General features: G+C 42.5%; 1 protein-coding gene across 5 annotated transcripts in view; it reads right to left on the bottom strand.

Annotated features, from left to right (window-relative positions):
- Positions 1 to 19,307, bottom strand: part of BPTF (bromodomain PHD finger transcription factor) — a 1,440,172-nt gene that overhangs the window by 898,629 nt on the left and 522,236 nt on the right. For all 5 annotated transcript variants that reach the window (XM_085617259.1, XM_085617261.1, XM_085617262.1 and 2 more), the window contains exon 16: positions 584 to 734. In XM_085617259.1, the coding sequence (XP_085473385.1) occupies positions 584 to 734 (151 nt within the window). The remainder of the gene's footprint in view (positions 1 to 583; positions 735 to 19,307) is intronic.

Genomic DNA, 19,307 nt, shown 5'->3' on the forward strand with positions numbered 1-19,307 from the left:
TCTATTAACATTCTGGTGATCCCAAGGATTAGGGAAACCAGAATGGGTGGGCGTAGCTTTTTATTTTTACTTGCGCCTAATGAATGGAATAGCCAACCAGCAGAGACTCATTCTACCACTTAATTACTTTATTTAGGAAAGCGCTAAAGACCTGGCTTTTCAAGAGGGCTTTTGAAAATGTACACACGGTCTTTGTCCTTCTGTTGTGTTATCTTCTGTTGTTATAGGGCCAAGGGACCTTCGGGTTTACAATGAGCTTTACAAATATTTTTTAACATATCTTGATCAATTGTTGTTGCTATAAAAAAGAGATGCACACTGAAGTAGCCTATACCGGCATGTACATGCACCAGCCAGAAATATGACTCAATTGCCTAACAAATGATCTTTAAAACATACATTTACTTGCCCAATTAATATATAAACGGTAGGTAAAAATGTCTACGGATTTTCACAAACTCTTTCCCATTATTTGCAGTATCCCAAATATACAGTATAAACTGGTGTATAAAAACAATCCCAAACACATCATGTTAGTAGAGATCAGCAAAGAACGTGAGGAATAGAATCAATACGGCTTCACCTTTCTGAAAAACATTTGATTTCCCACAATTCCAACTCTTCTTCAGCAACCCAGGTTTCAACTATAATAGGACCTGTTTGTTTGGGGGTTTCTGGCCTCTTGGGTCTCAGGGCACTTGAACGTAGACCTTTCCTCTGTGGAGTAGGAGTTTCTTAATTAGAAAAAAATAAGGAATCTAGTTAAAACCAAAAAGCAACATAAAAGTGAACAGTAAGAAAAACAAAATCTATAAAATAGTAGTAAAAAACACTTTGATAATGAGACATTATGTCACAATGAATTAAAGGTTATTTAATGTAATGGTTCTTAAATGAGCGTAACCTGCATAGTCACATATTACCAAAAAATATGTATAACCTAATAGCGTATTATGCTTTGTCCAATAACTTGAAAAAAGAAAATGCTGCTTACCTACAACAAAGGTTCTCCAGCTCCAGCATTTATAGGATTAGATTTCCATGTTTTGAATATTCTGAGCAATCACACGGAGAATGAAAGAACTGTTTATTTCTGCTTGTTTGCATAGGTCTCCAAATGAAAGGATGAATTTCCCACTCATTGACAGCTGGAGTTTGACTGAGTGTGCATTCCTCATTAAATATTTACATTTTTGTACGCTCCGAGAAAGTTTATCCGAGTTCAGTTGCCCCAGTGTCACAGCAAATCTTAATTCTCCCCACATATTCCTTTATCAATCTGGGCTCCCCGGGCCCATAGAGAAGCACATGATATAATCTTCACTTTGACAGATATAGCAAAAAATAATCAAATCATTACTTAAATGAGTCTACCAACTCAAGTGAGTAGGAGCTTGGGAGATGACCAAGATAAAAAAAATGTAACAGTAGTGTGGTCTGAGAAGCCTAGGTTATTCATTCAACATAATAATGTGAACCAAAGCTTGTTTTTTCACCTCCGATCAGAGTCTTTGAGAAGACCGCCACCTAGCCAACCGTGGCATGACCATTTCGGACTCGAGTTAATGGATGGGGTTAGCATCAGATGAATTAATTCATAATACATCACTGGCATTTTTTTTTTTTTAAACGTACCAGTTAATAGTAAGCTTACGTGATCAAAGATGGGGTGGTGAACCCAAATAGTCCAGTCCACAGCAGTGCATCGTGAATTAAGTTTTGAATGTAGGCTGGATAGTGCTGACCTACAGAGGACCTACTGTGCTTCACACATTACTCTTTCCACTGAGTGGTCTAGTGAACCAGGTAAAGGTTTGGAAATCGGTAAACTCCAAACCATTTCACATTCTTTACAGTAAACAGATTCTGGGGGACGTGCTGGATGGTTTGAGTTGAGTAGCTTGACCAACCAATGGGTTCTCTATCTACTGATTTGATTTACAGACATTAGGTGGAAGTGGATTGAAATCACTTACTAGAGTTCTATCTCCCTCTATTTGTAGTATGATGCTGAGAAGATGCCAAGAATATGGATGATGCTGGAGCTGTAGAAGAGATGTGTTGAGTATTTCTGGGCCATCCCGGGGTCCACTAACTTCAGAGGTCTTCTCCGGCCTCAGGACTATCTCCTTTGATACCATAATGAAGTCCAGGTGCTACTAGTTGATGAATGGTCTGCGGTTACAGCAATATTCAGCACTCGTTCACAGGTGAGTGTCCCTTTCTTGAAGGAGGACCAGTTATGTAGCTTCTTTGAAGGTCCAATAAATCTTTGTAATCTGCATGGCAGTTCCTGAGCCAACGGTTAGCATAACTACCAATCATCTCTTGGACCGGTCGCAACAGGTTGGGAACCAGTGTCGCATCAAGCAGTTGAGTACTCACAGCTGATTTCAGTGGGATTGTGATTCCAGCAAAATAGTGGTCCTGATGTCGGGGATGCAGGATGATGAGTAGATGCCAAGGATACTGAAGATGCAGGAGCTATGGAACAAATGGGGTGAGTGTTCCCTGGGCCACACTGGGGTCCACAAGCTTCAAGGGTTGCCTCTGGCCTCAGGACTCTATATCTCATGATGCTCCAATGCAGATCCATTTGCCACTGATCGACTTGTCTCCGGTTACAACAGTCTTCAGCATTTGTCCACAAATGAATGTCTTTCTTGCAGGATGACCAGGGACCACTGCGACGATGGACACAGGTCCCATACACTCGGGGATACCTCAGGCAGGTCTGGGCTATCTTCCAACAGGCATTTTGGTGCCCAGCGGCGGGCAGGAGATCCTGGTCAGTTGGCATCTCACATGTGCAGGATTACGTCCACTTTGGTGGCCCTACAGCTGCAATTAGGAGGAGTCCTCAGGCAATTCCAGGATACCCGTCTCTATCGTAAACTAAGATAGCACAAGCTTTCTTGCCCTGTGAGGAGCCCTGGGCACACCACATATGGTGTACCCAGCCAATTAGCCACTCCTCATGGAAAACTGGTTCTGCAACAGGTTTTCCCCCACTGGAGGAGATGTCAGCCTGTCTGCCTACATAATGAATGTGTGATTGCCATTTGCTTCACTGAGGCAGTAGCGTTTTTGAAGCTAGGCCATCTGTGGCCACCGCCCAATAGTCATCCTGATGGATGAGGTCTTACATCGTCCTCCAACCAAAAATTCTCTTCTTGGGAGCTGTTCAAAGTTCTTAGCAGGGGGATAAACAAGGTTGTTTCAGGTGTGAGCTGCTGCAGATAAACTGGAAAGGCTATCAAAGGTTTGGATAACCAAGTGGTGACTTTCTAAAGTCTGGCAATGCTAACAGAGGAGCTTTACTACTGGGTCCTTGCAGGCTATAAATCATTAAGAGTGTAAGAAACAGGCTTTTTATGTAGTGCACCAAAATGAGGTACACTATGTAGAAAGTACTGACAACACGTACTGGCTCACAGGGCTTAAATTAATAATCCCAATGCTCTCTTTGTGGTAGTGTGGGTGAGCAGTCTAGGCTGATACTGTTAAGTCATTGTTGTCAATAAATGAGACACACTAGAGAAGAAACTCAAGACCAATTTAGAAAAATAATAGACTTTTATATAATTTTAGACACCAAGATAATTCATTCATTCAGTAGAAAATCACAGCTGTCAGATTTGAAGCATGAGCCTCGAATGTGGTAATGTTATCCTATGGTAATGTTATCCTATGTGAGAAACATTCACTGCATAGATACACTCACCGACTACTTACAGGACTGTTCTTCTAGTCTTAAGGTAAGTAGGGGCCAAGGTCCAAGAAAGCATCAGCAGCTCAAGTTTACCTGCCATGGGGTGAATTGGTGCAGAGGTGATGTATGCAGAGGTAGCCATGAACGCTACAAGCTAAAGTCAATGGGGAAAAAAACCTGTAAGAAAAAGACAGCAAGTGGGGACTATGGGACCAGTGCAGCAGAACCCGGGGGACAGGAACGGGGCTTGGATCTTGAGGGTCTCAGGACCACAGAGACACAGTCCGTTTATTCGAGGCTGGGGAGCTAGGGTGCAGAGGTGTTTTTGCCCAGCGGGTCTGAGTTAGAGGTTCCCACGGTTTTTGGTGCACCTGCAGAAGAGGGAAAAGAAACACAACAAGGCAAATCTTGGAGTGGAGCTGGCTTCTCTCAAAGTCCTTCGACGTGCAGGTAAGTTTTGGCTGTGGTGGGGGTGTTCTGAATAAACACAAACAAGCCTCAGTGCTTGCATCTGGCTCCGGTACCCCGAGTATTGGTGTAAGGAGGCTCCAGGAAGGCTCAGCATCTCGAAGACTGGATGGATCTACAGGGCTGACCTCATGGACACTCGGTGACCTCTTCTTGGCGAGTTGCTCCTTTGGTAGACCCGGTGGTCAGCAAAACGGCAATGGACTGGGCATATGCGGCCAGTGCCTGCTGGTGCATGGAAGTGGTTCATTCACTCCAAGGGTGATCTAGCTGGGTTGATGAAGTGCTGGGCAGACCTCCAAGGGTTTGTGGAGGCTGTTCTGCTTCTGGATGAGTCAGTCTTTGTGACTGTTGGGACAGCAGGAGCCAGGCAGGGTTTTGCGTGAAGTGTGGTGCTGGTCCAGAGTTCTCACATCTTCAGCTCTTCTTTGTCCTCCTCCTTTCAAGCAGACAAGTCTGAGTTCCTGGTGTCAGGGGCCACCTAAATACTAAACTTAGGGGTGATAAGGGGAGTGAAGTGGAGTAGCTAATGTACCTCTAGGGTCACTACACACCCTATATGACCACTTCCTGTGGCGAGTAGGCATAATCCTGTCCCAGAGTTCCTAATCCCTAAAATAGTGGAACCCTTATTTCGTGGAGAACATCAGGCAGCCCACCTTAGGGGTGTGATTAGCCTGGAGGTGCAATAAACCTACTTCATAGCTAATTTCAGCCTCTCCTGGTGCCAAATGGGCCTTAGGGCAGGGGGTATAATTCTCCAGGTCTGGAGGAAGCCAGGGTTGCGTATCAAAGGAGGCAGTGTCTTTTACGCCTCTGGCCGTAGTGTGCAAATTCACTAGCCATCTTGCTGGAGGAGGTGATAACATCTTCTCCAGAGCAGGCATTGTGTCCTGACCTCACAGAGCGCTGGCGCTCACCTACAGAGGGTCAGAAACTTGTCTGTGGTGGCAGGGTTGACGATATCAGCCAGCACCCTCGAAGACTAGCAGGGTTCAGGGGGCACCTCTAAAAATCATAATACATCCAATACTGGAGTCAGTATGAATTTATTAAGACAAGGTGTTTGATACCAAATACCTTAGTTTTCAGTGAAGCCATTATGTAGCTGGGTAATAGTAATGACCAGTGACCAGTTCGTTCCATAAGATGGCTTCGCTGTTCACTTGCAATATCTGTTAACAGAACTAGACATCACAGGGGCATATCTGTCATGCAGACATATCCTCACATAAAATATAATGAATCCTGCCTTAGGGCTCTGAGGCCTGCTGTAGGGGTGACTTACATATATTATATGCAGTAACTTTGGCATGGTACAGTGAGTGCGCCATGTTGTGTTTTCACCACGTCACGCAGCCTGCAATGGTAGTCTGCATGCAATTTGTATGGGGGTCCCTTAGAGTGGCAAAATACATGATGCATCCCTTAGGGACCCTCTTTAGTACCCATGTACTACCAGTAGTAACATTTAATAGGGACTTACAGGGGTGCCAAACTGAGGGCCAATTGTAACACAATTACACCATTTTACTTTGTTTTTAGGAAAGGTCCCTGGGGACTGGTTAGCCGGGACCCAGTGCATATCAATCAAAAAACATCGGTACCATTGGCAAAAGGTGGGGGTGACCACGACAAAAAGGGGTACTTTCCTACAAAGAGCATACATGCAAGCCAATGGCATGACATCTGATGCGTTTAGCATTCAAAGGGGCACTAGGCAGGATTGTCCTTTAATCCCCTACCTCTCCGCGCTCACTTTGGAGCCTGAAAGCAAACGCCAAAGAAACAACCCAGGCATAATGGGGCAACGATTAGGGCAAGACAAATTTAAACTGAAGACACATGATATGATAATTCGAAACAGAGGAAACCCCAGGTCCTTTGCTGAATAAATTGACAACATTTAGACAGGTGTCAGGATTTAAAATAAATTGAGACATCTGAGGCACTGCTGCTTCATCTCAGTTGCAGGAATTTCAGAACATTCTGCCCGTTAGTCTGGGAGGAGATGCTATCACATGCCTGAGAGTGAAATTGGGTCATTCTTTTGTCCAGATGTCGCTTAATTACTCCCACCTTTGAGAGGCGTTATATCAGATATGTCAAAATGGGATTTGAAGCGCTTTTCCTGGGTTGACAGAATAGCTAGATGATCACACTACCTATGATTATATATAATATATATATACACACACACACACACACACACACACACACACACACACACACACACACACACACACAAAAAAAAGAAGCAGAGAACTCTGTCCAGACACAAGGGAGCACCCAGTATAAGTCATTTGAGGTGAGCAGATCTAGAGTGTTGCTGGTGTTGAGAGTGCTCTATACAGGAGCTGCTTTCCACCTAAACTTGAGAACTACCCAGAGTTCTCTGCTTTTTTGCATAATTTATTTGGTTGAAAATATTCCCAGTGAAGAACGCAACACACGTCCCATTAATTTTTATGCGTCGGGGACGAATAACAACGAGGGACACTCCAGTACCGAAGACACGGGGACAGAGGGGGCGAGGACGGGGCAGAGGTCGAGGAAACGCCGTAACAGACGCAAACGAATCATCCAACGGTGGCGGAAGAGGCGGAATGGGAAACAACAAAACCCGCACCAGGAAGCCATTCTAATGGACAAAGAAATGATCAATAAAACGGTGATTAACCTTTCTAATAGACTAATGACAGATACTGAAAAATCTGCACTCTGCTTAGGACTCTCTTTTTGCCCCTCATATCGTTTTAATTATGCTGACACTAGATTCGACTTATTTAAATTTGTGAGGAAACTGAAATTAAAAAAGTGGTATAAACTCAAAAGGTTAGTGGATAATAAGAAATCCAAAATAGTTTCCTCATCATATCAAGATAACATCAATATATGTGACGTCGATGCACTCATTACTATGGTCCAGCAAGAACAGGACAATGAAGGGACAAGCCCTGAACAGAGTAACACACAAACTCTAGAGGCGCTTGATGTGATAACAGATGCTGCCGCAGGTACCATGTTTAGAACTAATTCAACCTTTATACCTAATCTACCTCATGACAATATAGATACCTTTCATGACACTGTTGGCAAGGCCCTTTGTTCCTATGGACACAAAAATGATGGGAATAATAGGGCTAGTAATAATCTTACTTACCAACAAAGATGTACATTAGAATCCCTTACCAAGGATACCGACATTGTCATCCGTCTGGCGGACAAAGGTGGCAATGTGGTTATCCTGAACCGAGATCAGTATATTTCTGAGGTCATGAGACAATTGGAAGATACCAAATATTATCTTCCCATTGATATGGAAACTTACAACAACAGCATCATTGAGATATGGGACAAACTTGCCATAAGGAGGGACAAAGACATTTTGGAGTGGGAGGAGTACTGCTATCTTAAGAAGGATCATCCGGTGCTCCCAGTGCTTTATCTTTTACCTAAACTACACAAAGACCCCATTAATCCACCAGGGCGCCCCATAGTGTCATCTAAAGGTAGTATAGCGGAGCATATTTCAAAATACGTGGATCACTTTCTTAGAGAATATGTGACCAAGTTACCTTGCTACATCAGGGACACCAAAGACTTTCTTAATAAACTACAGGATGTTGTTTTGGTGGAAGATTCACTTCTTATCACGCTCGATGTACATTCCCTGTATACGATTATTGCCCATACACAGGGACTGAATGCTTGCAGCTACTATCTTGAGAACAGACAGGTCAGATATCGGGAGCATAGTCAGATGATACTTGTCATGATAACATTCTGTCTGACCAATAACATCTTTCTGTTCAATGGGGCTGTGTACAGACAGGTCACTGGTACAGCGATGGGTTCTTGCTTCGCTCCCAGTTTTGCGAATCTCTTTATGGGACACTGGGAGCAGGAGCTATTCACTAATCCCAATCATATCCGATATTTTGAGCATGTCACGACTTGGATGAGATATAAATAGATGATCTGTTCATTATCTGGAAGGGCACTGAACACGAAGCCAGAGATTTTATTGATTTTCTCAATATAAATGAATATAACATCATTCTCTCTGCAAGCATTAGCAGTACGAAAGCAGAGTACCTAGACGTAGGTCTCAGCATCAACAACAGAGTAATTCAAACTACTCTTTTCAGAAAAAGTACTGCTGGAAACAGCATTTTACATGCCCTCAGCAGTCACCCAGAGGCTCTCAAATGGAGTATTCCGTATGGGGAACTGCTGAGGGCTAAGAGAAATTGTAATTCTGAAGAATCATTCCAAGCAGAGAGCAAGACCATGATGGAACGCTTTAAGATCAGGGGTTATCCCGATTGGGTATTGCGCAGGGCTAAAGAAAGGGCTGATGGTGTCACAAGAATTCAAACCATCTCTGACACCATCACTGAATTGGACGCCAGCGCTGAGAATGAGACCAGAATCATTATGACGTACAATTCAGATTCTGCGAATATCAAACATATGTTGACTAAAAAATGAGATATTCTCAAAAGTGACAATATCATAGGTTCCATCCTTCCTGATAGGCCGAGGATCACTTATAGACGGGGTAGGAACATAAGAGACCTTTTGGTCCATAGTGATATTACTGTACAGCCGGACAGATACGAACATGGGCTAAGTGGTTTCTTCCCCTGTGGCCATTGGAAGGCCTGCAGAAATAGCAAATTCTATAAAAAGGTAACATACAATAGAGTCAGTAGGGAGATTGCTCAGTTCCATACATGCAGCTCTACATTTGTGATCTATGCTATTGTTTGTCCCTGTGGGCTTTGGCATATTGTCAGTACCACATGCATGGCCAAAAAACGGTTCCTTGAACATAGCAGAGCGATTACCAACAATGATGAAAAATACCCTGTGGCACGTCATTTCCACAATGAACATTTTTCGAATGCGGCCTTACTAAGCTTTTTGGTCTTAGAACAAGTGGTCAGGAATCCCGGGGGAGGGAATAGGAATCTGAAACTCAGACAGAGAGAATCCAAACTGATTGTGGATTTCCAAACTAAATATCCCGGGGGTTTGAACTCTGATGAGGAACTGGCAGTTCATCTCAAAGAAGAGTAACAATACTATTATGCATGTTCTTCTCATGTTCCCCTTTTTCCTAATCCCTATCATCTTTCCCCCCCCTCTCTTACCACACAAACAAGGTGAACATGACCTTTTGAAGAAACTGTAACAACTAATTATGCATTGCATTTGTTTGTTTTATTAGGCCGCCCTTACTATATCTTTTTCCTTCGGTGGACTTGTACGAAAGTATTACTGCATTTTAATGTTAGTTTATCTGCGGATAGGTTATTAATATTATGTCTTTTTTCTTTCTGTTTTGTATTTCAGGAGGAAAGGAAGGGGCCCACACACCGGTATGCACCTTCACGGGCCTCCTACCCTTTTCCCCTGGCAATCTCACATGCACTGAAATGGAACAGGCTTATCCTAAGGACATACTGGTATTTTACAACAGGGGACAGCATTTAGATATTATTGCGTTTCAACGTGACACTGTTTATGAGTGCGGGATCACAAGGCACTGGCCTATTATGACAAGCATCATTGTGCAATTATTAGCCGTGTTTTCGCATTTGCGAGTACATCACGATAGTTGTGATTGATTAATTATGCAACAGGACTAATACGGCGTATTGACGCATTTGGTAATAAACCTTGCAACTTATGCAAGATGCCTGCATTAACTTATATGCAGGTTCTCTTGCAGTCTTTAAGCACATGCTGTCATTGTTTGAATTGATAAAGTTATCTAACTTTGAAACGATAAAGTTCTTTTAGTGCACAATCCTGCATGCTTACTAACAATACCTCATGATGGTGTCAGTATTGCAGCGCTGGATGTTACGGCCAATCTATGGTGTTATATCAGGATGAAAACTATCTATGTATTGAGAATATATTGACAGGCAGCACTGGCTAATACAATATTATGTGTATTGTGGAATTTACCATTACAAGATGGCCGCCATGTATCGTACTTCTATTTTGTGAAGTCCCTTGTTTTTTTAATGACACACTGTATGCTTTATGTTGTGCCTGACAACTTGTGCACTTTTTCCACGTGTTCAAGGCTTGGCAGTAAGCCGAAACGCGTCTGGTGGAATAAAACATCTTGTGGATATCTTATGGTGTCGGAGTTCGTGATTAGTGAGAGCGCACACACGCTGAGGATTTTGTTGATTAAATTACCGGCGCGCTCCGCCGGTGCGTGCGCCACTACCTGACGGGTCCCAGGCTATCAGAAGGAGCAATGAGTTGGAAGGATAGAGATATATATATATATTATCTACTGGCGGTCGCCAGTAGATAGTTATATTTACAACCTAGTTTCCATAGGAAATCCGCAACATTCTATTTGGAATAACTTTGGCGCCGGTTGACGAATCCTCGCAAAATTGTCAAAATAGGTGGGGCGCTCCGCTCCGCTCCTACCCTGAAAATCTCGGGGTGATTCGTCAAGCGGGGGCCGAGAAAAAGGGGGGGGTCCCAAAACGCGTTTTCCCCATGCATTTTTCCATAGGACCTTTAGTCGAAGGTACAGCCCGAACGGCTGAACAGAATTACGTGAAATTTGGCAGAGAGGTAGCCATAAGGTCAAGGAAGTGCCTTTTGAAGGTCTCGTGTAAATCCGTTCAGTATTTCCTGAGAAAATAGCATTTAAAAGCATATAAATATCTGTACGCGCGCACCGCGTGCGCACCCTGCCGTGCTCAAGCGCAATTCTGATTGGTTGTTAGATGTCGGTAAACATTCGAATCGGTCGAAACCAGAAGTGTCGGCTGCCATTTTGTCTCTTGCAGTCTGAGGGGGTGAAAAACAAAGGTGGAGAACGTGAAAAGGGGGCAGGGTGGACAGTTCCTGACCCCCTAGCCTTTGTCAGGGGGTCCCAGAAGGACCCCCAAGCGCAAAAAACAGATTTTATTTTTTTTTCGAAAAATCACGGAGTGCGCGCACGCTGAAAAAACACACGTAAAAATTTTTTTTAACATTTTTAACGGAAAATTAAGCGAGGTTCGCGCACCGTGCGCGCTCGCTAAAAATCCCATAAAAAAATTTAAAATACATACATAAATTAGCATTTAAAAAACCTTTGAAATTCACTGAAAAAACCATAGGTTTCACACACGTTATAGTTAGCTGGGCATTTCACTCGTAAAAAAACAATGAAATTCCCCCGTTATAGTTAGTGCAGGCAACTATAACTCACGCGACCGCAATCTTCTGCTGATGACGTCAGATATTACATCACTGATGACATGTGTCTTTCTGAAAAATAAATATTTGTAATATATGTATAGCTAAAGATTAATGGAAGAAGACATGGGTAAATAAGTGTCTAAATACAGTGATGTAATATCTGACGTCATCAGCAGAGGATTGCGGTCGCGTGAGTTATAGTTGCCTGCACTAACTATAACGGGGGAATTTCATGGGTTTTTTACGAGTGAAATGTCCAGCTAACTATAACATGTGTGAAACCTATGGTTTTTTAAGTGAATATATATATATACACACACATACACAAAGAATCAGAGAACTCTGTCCAGACACAAGGGAGCACCCAGAATAAGTCATTTGAGGTGAGCAGATCTAGAGTGTCGCTGGTGTTGAGTGTGCTCTATACAGGAGCTGCTTTCCACCTAAACTTGACAACTACCCTGAGTTGTCTGCTTTTTTGCATAATTTATTCGTCACTCTATGCCTGAAAGGGTATTATTTTGACTAATACTGGGTGCTCCCTTGTGTCTGGACAAAGCTATACCTTGCTGAAGAGCTCTATTTAGAGAGAAACACTGTGTCAGGGGTTGCTTTTACTAATTTCAGGTTGGCTTGGTTGGTATTTTAGCAATTCAAAGCTGTAATATTGTGCCTGGAGTGGTAAATGGCTTTTGTCATTTTACAGCTCGGCAAGGACAGCACTGTGCTAGTTCTATGCTTAAAGAATTTGCTGTAGAAATGGCAAAAGACTTTGCCCATTTCTATCTCGGCGTAGATAGTACTGTGCTAATCCTATGCTTAACCCTTTCCGTGCTCATGACGGAACCACTCCGTCATGAGCCACGGGTGCGCTGTGCTCATGACGGAGTGGTTCCGTCATGCTGCGGCCGTTGGCGGCTGCTCCGCCCACGCGGCGCTAATTCCCCACCTGTGCGGGCGATTAGCGCAGTGGGCGGAGACGTGACGGAACCACTCCGTCATGAGCACAGCTCACCCGTGACTCGTGACGGAGTGGTTCCGTCATGAGCACAGCGCCACCGCAACTGCCCCCCAAACCCCCCCAGTGCCGCTGCGGAATTCCTGCCGCGGCAAAGGGGTTAAAGACTTTGATCTGAAAAACAGACATTTGAGGTGAGCAGATCTAGAGTGTCGCTGGTGTTGAGAGTGCTCTATACAGGAGCTGCTTTCCACCTAAACTTGACAACTACCCAGAGTTCTCTGTTCCTTTTTTGCATAATTTATTTGTCACTCTATGCCTGAAAGGGTATATATATATATATATATATATATATATATATATATATTTATATGTATATATATCCAAACGAAAAGCTGCTCCCAGCATTGAGGCGCCTCACACTTCGTGCATCTTTTGCCATTTATTAGCGATTTTCACAAGGTCACAACTGCGAGCATAACACCAAATTTTCAAGTCTTTAAATCCATACGCGTTTCGGGAGTTCATCTCCCTTTTTCACTGGTGCAGGCATCTTTTGGGAGACAGCAATAATGTTCTCTGCGCAACTGCGCAGGTTTTAAGTTCCGCCCGAAATACTTCACGCTGCGGATCAGCTCTTCCGCTGCGGGGCACCTCGCGGTTTGGAGCCAACCGCAATACATCCAAACTGACTCCCAAAAGATGCCTGCACCAGTGAAAAAGGGAGATGAACTCCCGAAACGCGTATGGATTTAAAGGCTTGAAAATTTGGTGTTATGCACGCAGTTGTGACCTTGTGAAAATCGCAAATAAATGGCAAAAGATGCACGAAGTGTGAAGCGCCTCAATGCTGGGAGCAGCTTTTCGTTTGGATGTATATATATATATATATATATATATATATATAGACGCCAGTAGGTAGTTATAGTTAGGACCTATTTTCCGTAGGAAATCCGCACCATTCTATTCCCAATAAGTCTGGCGCCGGTTGACAAACTTTTGGCCAGCTCCGGTCCGCTCCTATCCTGAAAGTTTCGTGGTGATTCGCCAAGCGGGGGCTGAGAAAAAAGGGGGGTCCCAAAACGCGTTTTCCCCATGCAATTTCCCATAGGACCGCTTGACGCAGCTACAGCCCGAACTGCTGAACGGAATTACACCAAATTTGGCAGAAAGGTAGACCTTGGTTCAGAGTCGTGCCTTTTGCTTAAATGGTGTAAATCCGTTCAGTAGTTCCTGAGAAAATCAAAAGTAAAATCCCATATATATCTGGGCGGAGCCTAACCACACATCTCATCGTGAGATCTGATTGGCTGTCAGCACTTCAACCAAGAAGTGTTGGCAGCCATCTTGGGACCAATATACATGATAGCACCTCATTAAAAAGCATTGCAGTTAATAGAAGGTTTTAAGACTTTAGTTACATTATAAATCATTTGTTGATGGTACCATACTCCTTTTAGGAATTGTGGTATGTTCTAAGGTGATTTTACCATGTGAAAAAGCCTTCTGCTGGGATATCATGAATCATGTTTTAGAGAAAACTATTTTCACATGCTTTTCCCACAGAGGTTTGGAAGGTGATCTCTAAGCTAAACTGAGAGCATATTTTCTGTAAATTTACATTATCTTTCTTAGTCATGTGAGAATGAAGTCTGACATTCTCAGTAAAACATGTACATCCAACAAGGGCAGAGACTGTCAGTTGATTCCTTTGTGTTCTACTGCAGCTTCCCAGTGTTCCAAAGAACAACTAGAGCGCTAACACTCCTACTTATGATAAACGCATGGCACACCTGAAGCCATCTTGATTGGAATAAAGTGGTAACTCTTAAAACATTTAATTTAAAAAGGAACAAAATGAGGGGGTTCATTTTGCCATAGAATGTATGGTTAGTGCTGCAGAAAGAAACATTAGGGCACATTTTGAGTGACTTCTCAAATCCTCTTCTATTTCATTAAAGAATTCTGACATGCAGACTGAAACATGCACTTTCAATACCAGCCGCAGACTTCCCTGGTGAGCAGTAGCTTTACTTCAGTGATATAATGAGCAACTAGAGTGCTAACATTCTGAATTTATGGCAAATGTGTGACACATCTGAATGCCTTCTTCAATGAATCAAAGTAAAAAACTGACAGTATGCCTACTGAGGAGACTGTAGTAAATGAGGAAATTAGGAAACTTCATAACAAGTCTCCCAAGATGGCCACCAGAGACAAAAGAGCCCAAATGTAGCACAAATATAACTGAGTTGTAGCCCAAGTATAGCCCAATGACAGAAATCCCAGAGTGTTTTAAAGAACAACTAGAGCTCTAACAGTCTTACTTGTGACAAAAGTATGGCACACCTGAAGCCATCTTGATTGGAATAAAGTGGTAACACTTAAAACATTTAATTTGCAAAGGAACAAAATGAGGGGGTTCATTTTGCCACAGAAATTATGATTAGTGCTGCAGAAAGAAAAATTAGGGCACATTTTGACTTCTCAAATCCTCTTCTATTTCATTAAAAAGTTCTGACATGCAGACTGAAACTTGCACTTTGAATACCAGCAGCAGACTTCCCTGGTGAGCAGTAGCTTTACTACAGTGATCTAATGAGGAACTAGTGCGCTACCATTCAGAATTTATGGCAAATGTGTCACATCTGAATGCCTTCTTGATGGAACCAAAGTAAACAAGCATTGAAAATGCAATAGGTCTTGCCCTCGTTTAAGTTAAAGCAATTCTGTTTGTAATTAGGTGGCTTTTTAGCTTTGCTTTTATTAGTGTTTTTCAAAATTTCATGTACATAACATGCATATATGTATATGTAGGCATGCATTTATATAGATATGCAGATTATATATATGTTTATATATACACATACATATATATAAATGCATATGCATATATGTGCATATGTGTGCGTGTAGAGAGGTAGAAGTGTAGAGGTAGAGAGGGAGAGGTAGAGAGTAGTAGAGAGGGAGAGGTAGAGAGGTAGAGAGGTAGAGAGTAGAGGATGAGTAGTAGAGAGTAGTAGAGAGAGTAGGAGAGTGAGTAGTAGAGAGTGAGTAGTAGAGAGTGAGTAGTAGAGAGTGAGTAGTAGAGAGTGAGTAGTAGAGAGTGAGTAGTAGAGAGTAGTAGAGAGTGAGTAGTGGAGACTGAGTAGTAGAGTGAGTAGTAGAGTAGTAGAGAGTGAGTAGTAGAGAGTGAGTATAGAGTGAGTAGTAGAGAGTGAGTAGTAGAGAGTGAGTAGTAGAGAGTAGTAGAGAGTGAGTAGTAGAGAATGAGTAGTAGAGTGAGTAGTAGAGTAGTAGAGAGTGAGTAGTAGAGTGAGTAGTAGAGAGTAGTAGAAAGTAGTAGAGTGAGTAGTAGAGTGAGTAGTAGAGTGAGTAGTAGAGAGTGAGTAGTAGAGAGAGAGTAGTAGAGAGAGTAGTAGAGAGTGAGTAGTAGAGAGTGAGAGTGAGTAGTAGAGAGTGGGTAGTTGAGAGTAGTAGAGAGTGAGTAGTAGAGTTAGTAGTAGGGAGTAGTAGAGAGTGAGTAGTAGAGTGAGTAGTAGAGAGCAAGTAGTAGAGAGAGTAGTAGAGAGAGTAGTAGAGAGTGAGTAGTAGAGAGCGAGTAGTAGAGAGCGAGTAGTAGAGAGCGAGTAGTAGAGAGCGAGTAGTAGAGAGCGAGTAGTAGAGAGCGAGTAGTAGAGAGTAGTAGAGAGCGAGTAGTGGAGAGTGAGTAGTGGAGAGTGAGTAGTGGAGAGAGAGTAGTGGAGAGAGTAGTAGAGAGTAGGAGAGAGTAGAAGAGAGTAGAAGAGAGTAGAAGAGTGAGTAGTAGAGAGTGAGTAGTAGAGAGTAGTAGAGAGTGAGCAGTAGAGAGAGTAGTAGAGGAGTAGAGTGAGGAGTAGAGAGTGAGTAATAGAGAGTAGTAGAGAGTGAGTAGTAGAGAGTGAGTAGTAGAGAGTGAGTAGTAGAGAGTGAGTAGTAGAGTGAGTAGTAGAGAGTAGTAGAGGGAGTAGTAGAGAGAAAGTAGTAGAGTGAGTAGTAGAGAGTAGTAGAGTAGTAGAGAGTGAGTAGTAGAGGGTGAGTAGTAGAGAGTGAGTAGCAGAGAGACTAGGAGAGTAGTAGAGAGTGAGTAGTAGAGTGAGTAGTAGAGAGAGTAGTAGAGAGTAGTAGAGAGTAGTAGAGAGTAGTAGAGAGTAGTAGAGAGTGAGTGGTAGAGAGTAGGAGAGAGTAGTGGAGTGAGTAGTAGAGAGTAGTACAGAGTCAGTAGTAGAGAGTAGTAGAGAGTGAGTAGTAGAGAGTAGTGTAGTAGAGAGTAGTGTAGTAGAGTGAGTAGTAGAGAGTGAGTAGTAGAGAGTGAGTAGTAGAGAGTGAGTAGTAGAGAGTGAGTAGTAGAGTGAGTAGTAGAGTGAGTAGTAGAGGGTAGTAGGGAGTGAGTAGTAGATTAGTAGAGAGTGAGTGGTGGAGAGTAGTAGAGAGCAGTAGAGTGAGTAGTAGAGAGTGAGTAGTAGTGAGTGAGTAGCAGAGAGTGAGTAGCAGAGAGTGAGTAGCAGAGAGTGAGTAGCAGAGAGTGAGTAGCAGAGAGTGAGTAGCAGAGAGTGAGTAGCAGAGTAGTAGAGTGAGTAGTAGAGAGAGAGTAGTAGAGAGAGAGTAGTAGAGAGTGAGTAGTAGAGAGCGAGTAGTTTAATTTAAAAGGAATACAATGAGGAGGTTCATTTTGCCATAGAAATTATGATTAGTGCGGAAAAAAGAAAATTAGGGCACATTTTGAGTGACTTCTCAAATCCTCTTCTATTTCATTAAAAAATTCTGACATGCAGACTGAAACATGCAATTAAAATACCAGCAGCAGACTTCCCTGGTGAGCAGTAGCTTTACTACAGTGATCTAATAAGCAACTAGAGTGCTAACATTCCGAATTTATGGCAAATGTGTGACACATCTGAATGCCTTCTTGATGGAATGAAAGTAAAAACCCTGAAAGTATTTCCTACTGAGGAGACTGTTGTAAATGAGAAAATTAGGAAACTTCAAAACAAATACGTCTCCCAAGATGGCCACCAGAGACAAAAGAGCCCAAATGTGGCACAAATATAACTGAGTTGTAGCCCAAGTATAGCCCAATGACAGAAATCCCAGAGTGTTTTAAAGAACAACTAGAGCTCTAACAGTCTTACTTGTGACAAAAGTATGGCACACCTGAAGCCATCTTGATTGGAATAAAGTGGTAACACTTAAAACATTTAATTTGCAAAGGAACAAAATGAGGGGGTTCATTTTGCCATAGAAATTATGATTATTGCTGCAGAAAGAAAGATTAGGGCACATTTTGACTTCTCAAATCCCCTTCCATTTCATTAAAAAATTCTGACATGCAGACTGAAACATGCACTTTGAATACGAGCAACAGACTTCCCTGGTGAGCAGTAGCTTTACTACAGTGATCTAATGAGCAACTAGAGTGCTACCATTCAGAATTTATGGAAAATGTGTGACACATCTGAATGCCTTCTTGATGGAATCAAAGTAAACAAGCATTGAAAATGCAAAAGGTCTCGCCCTCGTTTAAGTTAAAGCAATTCTGTTTGTAATTAGGTGGCTTTTTAGCTTTGCTTGTAGTAGAGTTTTTCAAACTGTCATGTACATACCATGCATATGTATGCATATATGTATATGTTTGCATGCATTTATATAGATATGCAGATTATATTTATATGTTTATATATGTATATATTATCTACTGGCAGTCGCCAGTAGATAGTTATAGTTAGGACCGTGTTTCCATAGGAAATCTCAAAATTCTATTTTGAATAACTTTGGCGCCGGTTGACGAATCTTCGCGAAATTTACAAAACTAATGGGGCGCTCCGCTCAGCTCCTACCCTTAAAGTCTCAGGGGGATTCGTCAAGCGGGGGCCGAGAAAAAAGGGGGGTCCCAAAACGCGTTTTCCCCATGCATTTTCCCATAGGACCTTTAGTCGAAGGTACAGCCCGAACTGCTGAACAGAATTACTTGAAATTTGGCAGAGAGGTAGTCCTCAGGTCAGGGATGTGCCTTTTGCATATATGGAGTCAATCTGTTAAGTAGTTCCTGAGAAAATTGCAGTTAAAAGCACATACATATCTATATCCGCGTACCGTGCGCGCACCCTAACGTGCGCGAGCGTAATTCTGATTGGTTGTTACATGTCAGTCAACGTTCGAATCGGTCGAAATCAGGAAGTGTCGGCCGCCATTTTGTTTGTTTTCAGTGCGAGAGTGGAAAAGGAAGGTGGCAAATGTGAAAAGGGGGCAGGGTAGAGAGTTCCTGACCCCCTAGCCTTGGTCAGGGGGTCCCTGAAGGACCCCGAAGGCAGAAAAAAACATTTAATTATTATTATTTTTTTTAAATCGCGGGGGTGCGCACTGAAAAACCATTAAAAAAAATGTTACAAAAATTTAATACGTCGTACAAATTCACTGAAAAAACCATAGGTTTCACACACGTTATAGTTAGGAATTAGCATTTAAAAAACCTTGCAAATTCTGTGATGTCACTGACCATGTCATGAATGATGCAATATGTGACATCATCAGCAGTGCATTGCGGGCGCGTGAGTTATAGTTAGCAGAACTAACTATAACGGACGAATTTCTATGGTTTTGTATGAGTGAAATGGGCAGCTAACTATAACACCCATGAAACCTAGGTTTTTTTCTGTGAATATATATATATATATATATATATATATATATATAATCGCGCTCGCGCACGCCACCGTACGCGTACCGTAAGCGTACCGTAAGCTGGCTCAGATATATATATTGATTTAAAGGCTATTTTCTCAGGACCTACTGAACAGATTTACACCAGACCTACAAAAGGCACTTCCTTGACCTGAGGACTACCTCTCTGCCAAATTTCTAGTAATTCTGTTCAGCCGTTCGGGCTGTAGCCCTGTCTAAAGGTCCTATGGAAAAATGCAT

The sequence above is a fragment of the Triturus cristatus genome, chromosome 7 (genome assembly GCF_964204655.1).
Source record: "Triturus cristatus chromosome 7, aTriCri1.1, whole genome shotgun sequence".
Taxonomy (NCBI): Eukaryota; Metazoa; Chordata; class Amphibia; order Caudata; family Salamandridae; genus Triturus; species Triturus cristatus.